Source organism: Hydra vulgaris, chromosome 09, assembly GCF_038396675.1.
Source record: "Hydra vulgaris chromosome 09, alternate assembly HydraT2T_AEP".
Taxonomy (NCBI): Eukaryota; Metazoa; Cnidaria; class Hydrozoa; order Anthoathecata; family Hydridae; genus Hydra; species Hydra vulgaris.
The window spans coordinates 999,442-1,002,914 of NC_088928.1; the positions used below are offsets into that span (position 1 = coordinate 999,442).

The 3,473-nt window shown below is 34.4% G+C and overlaps 1 protein-coding gene across 1 annotated transcript; it reads left to right on the forward strand.

Moving 5' to 3' along the window:
* Window positions 1–1,406: 1,406 nt before the first annotated feature.
* LOC136084968 (uncharacterized) lies at window positions 1,407–3,061 on the forward strand. The gene is made up of 2 exons (XM_065806371.1): window positions 1,407–2,124; window positions 2,229–3,061. The coding sequence occupies exons 1-2, from the start codon at window positions 1,407–1,409 to the stop codon at window positions 3,059–3,061; spliced, it is 1,551 nt and encodes a 516-aa protein (XP_065662443.1).
* Window positions 3,062–3,473: the final 412 nt, after the last annotated feature.

Here is a 3,473-nt window from a genome sequence, read left to right on the forward strand (position 1 = left end):
ATTAATTTCCAAACTGTTACTCATCTAAAGAAAAAGCGACAGCAAAAAGTGCTTATTGGTTCTTTTATATTTGTCTCTCGTTTATCGCCAACTGCCTCTACTGAAGAATTAGCTAAATTTATCAACATAACATTTAAAACTAAAGCCACTTGCTTAAAAATTGTCACAAGTAAATATCACTCTTCCTTTAAAGTATCTGTCTCTGCTGGAGATGCTGTCAGGCTCTACGACTGTAGCAAATGGCCCGAAAATGCGCTAATGCGTGGTTTCTTTGAAAATGGCAGTAAGGATTTGTAGCTTTAATTGTCGTGGTGTACAAAGTTCTACACACGAATTAGTACTCTTGTCTGCAACATATGATATCATCTGTCTCCAAGAGATTTGGTTCCTCAATACTGAACTTATATTCTTGAACAACATTGTACCTGGTTTTTTTGGCTTTGGAGTGTCTCCAACTGATTCTTCAGCAGGTTTTATTCGTGGCAGACCGTTTGGTGGTATTGCTATCCTGTGTCGTGATTCTGTCTTCTGCAGAACTCGAGTTGTTACTACTGATAATTCATGGTCTGTTGCTATCCAACCTGTAAATAACTTCTTTAATAAGTTCACAATTATCAATGTCTACATGCCTTGTGATTCATATGAGAATGTCGATAAGTATCTTGAATGCCATGGCAGTCTTTCAGCTCTTATTTCTGATTTAAATGGTAAATTTGTTATTACTGGTGACTTTAATTGTGATCCAAGATTTCGGTCTCCATGTAGTAGTCTCCTAGTTGATTTTTGTACAGTTGAACATCTTGTTACAGCTGATATCTGTCTTCCACATGATTTCTTTACCATTGTTAGTGAGGCATGGGGCACCTCTTCTTGGATTGATCACTGCCTTGTCTCCCAAAGTTCTCTATGCAATGTTAATAACTTCGAAATAATTCAGTCAACTACTTTATCTGATCATTTACCTTTAGCGTTTGATATCTTGTTTAAAATTAATATATCTTCTTCCTATACTTCGACAAGATCTTCTAAAATAAATTTTAATGCTTTGTTGAACATTATGATATAGGAGTATACTTCCACTGTGTCTAACTTAGTGTCTTCAATTAACAGGGGTCAGTTTGAAGTAATTAACTGTAATAATGTACATTGTAACTCACATGAGCATGTTAAGCAGATTAACCACCTGTACAATATTCTGAATGAATGTCTTACTCAACCTTTATCTCAGTGTCTTAATTATTCTCAATCAAGTTTAAATAAAAAACAACCTATGACAGGTTTGACAGATTATGTAAAAGATGCTCATAAGGCTGCTAAAGATGCGTTCTGCTTATGGCGTAGCTATAATAAACCAAAACTTGGCCCAATCTTCAATCTTTTGAAAAATTCAAGAGCCTTATATAAATATGCCATTCGTTTCTGCAAAAAAAGAAGATACTATAAAAGCAGAAAAGCTGGCAAACAGTTTAGCAAATAAGAACTATACCAGCTTCTGGTCTATCGTAACTTCTATTCGCAGCGATAAATGTAGCCTTCCACCTTCTATTGTCTCTGCCTCAGGTACTGATAATGTATGCCACATGTGGTATAATAACTATTCCACCCTGTTCAACTCAGTCAAGCCAACATGCAATATAAATGACAACTTTATAGTTAAACACTGTAATCTTCTTAAAGATGATGTCTATCTTGTCACTCCTGATGAAGTCCAATCTATCATAAATTGTATGTCCTGTGGAAAAGCAGCTGACCATTTTGGACTTCAGTTGGAGCATTATCTCTATGCTAGCCCAAATTACTTTAATATTTTGTCTTTATATTTTTCCTCTATGCTTTGCCATGGATACATGCCTTCACACTCTGTTATTTCTCCTGTGGTTAAAGATAAGAATGGTGACATCTCCGATTCTGCTAATTATCGTCTAATTGCTTTGGTGACAATTTTCTCCAAGATTTTGGAAGATATTTTTGTCTCACGCATTAATGAAAGTTTCACTGGGACTCCAAACCAATTCGGATTTAAGAAAAACCATAGCACTTTTATGCCAGTTCTTACTTTAAAAGATATTTTAAACTTTTACCTACTACATGGCTCAAATATGCATGTGGCATTTATTGACATTAGTAAAGCCTTTGATAGAGTTCGCTTTGATACACTATTTACGAATCTAAAATTATCTCTGGTGTAACTTTACGTTTACTCATTGTCTGGTATGTTGGTTAAACAGCTCAGATCCTTTGGGGTGGAATATTATCCAAAACATTTAGTATCAGTAATGGAGTGCGACAAGGAGGTGTACTGTCTCCTCTTCTATTTAATATATATATTAACGATCTTAGTGCTTTACTCAATAAAACTACCGTAGGCTGTTGCTTGGGTCCTTCTCTTGTTGACCATCTTCTTTATGCTGATGATATTGTCCTGTGTGCAGCCTCAGCCAAAGATCTCCAGATCTTACTTAATTTATGCTCCAGTTATGCTGTGAAACATGATATAGTTTATAACAATATTATGTCTCAAATAATGTGTTTTGAAATTTATAAACCATTTATAAATAGCCCTAGTTTCACATTATCTGGCATGGTACTCACATACACTAGTCATTATAAATATCTGGCTCACTTGATCTCAAACGATATGCAGGATGACAAAGATATTTTAAAACACGTACGCTCTATCTATGCTAAAGCTAACCTCATTCGTAGAAAGTTCAGCTCTACACAAATACCAACAAAAATCATGTTATTTAATGCCTTCTGCAGCCCAATCTATGGATGTCAGCTGAGGTATCTTTGGAGAAAAGACTCATTCCATCGCCTATGTATTGCATATAATAATGCACTTCGTTTGATATTAAACAAGCCACCATGGAACAGTGCAAGTGAATTATTTGTGAAACATGGTGCTCATTCACTTAATGTTGTTATTCGCAAGCAACAATACTCCTCACTGTTATTGCTGCAGAATAGTGAGAACCTCTTCATAAAAGCTTTTGTTAACTCAGACAGGTTTTTGCAGTCTCCATTGATGCTTAAATGGAGAGCTGAGTTATATTTATAACACTTTAATTTCTTATCTTTATTTTATTTAAATATTTTTTTCTTGGGTTTTGTTTATATTCAAGTGCGTTAGTCTTTGTTTTATTCTAATTCACTTTATTTTACCCATTGTATATTTATTATATTGGGCCTTGAGCCTGTCAATAAAAATTTTGATTGATTTGATTTGATTTGATATATATAATATTTGATCCACCGCATCTTATAAAAAGTGTCAGAAATAATTTAATACAACATGACATTCTGTCTGATGGTAAATAATCTCGTGGAAGCATCTTCAAGAGCTCTTTAATTTGGAAAAGGTTAATGCTATCCGCCTTGCTCGATAATTGACAGATTGTCCTTTAGATCCAGGATCATAATTAGCCATGCGAGTAAAGTTACCAACATAAATTTTTAGTAGTCAAGTTAGT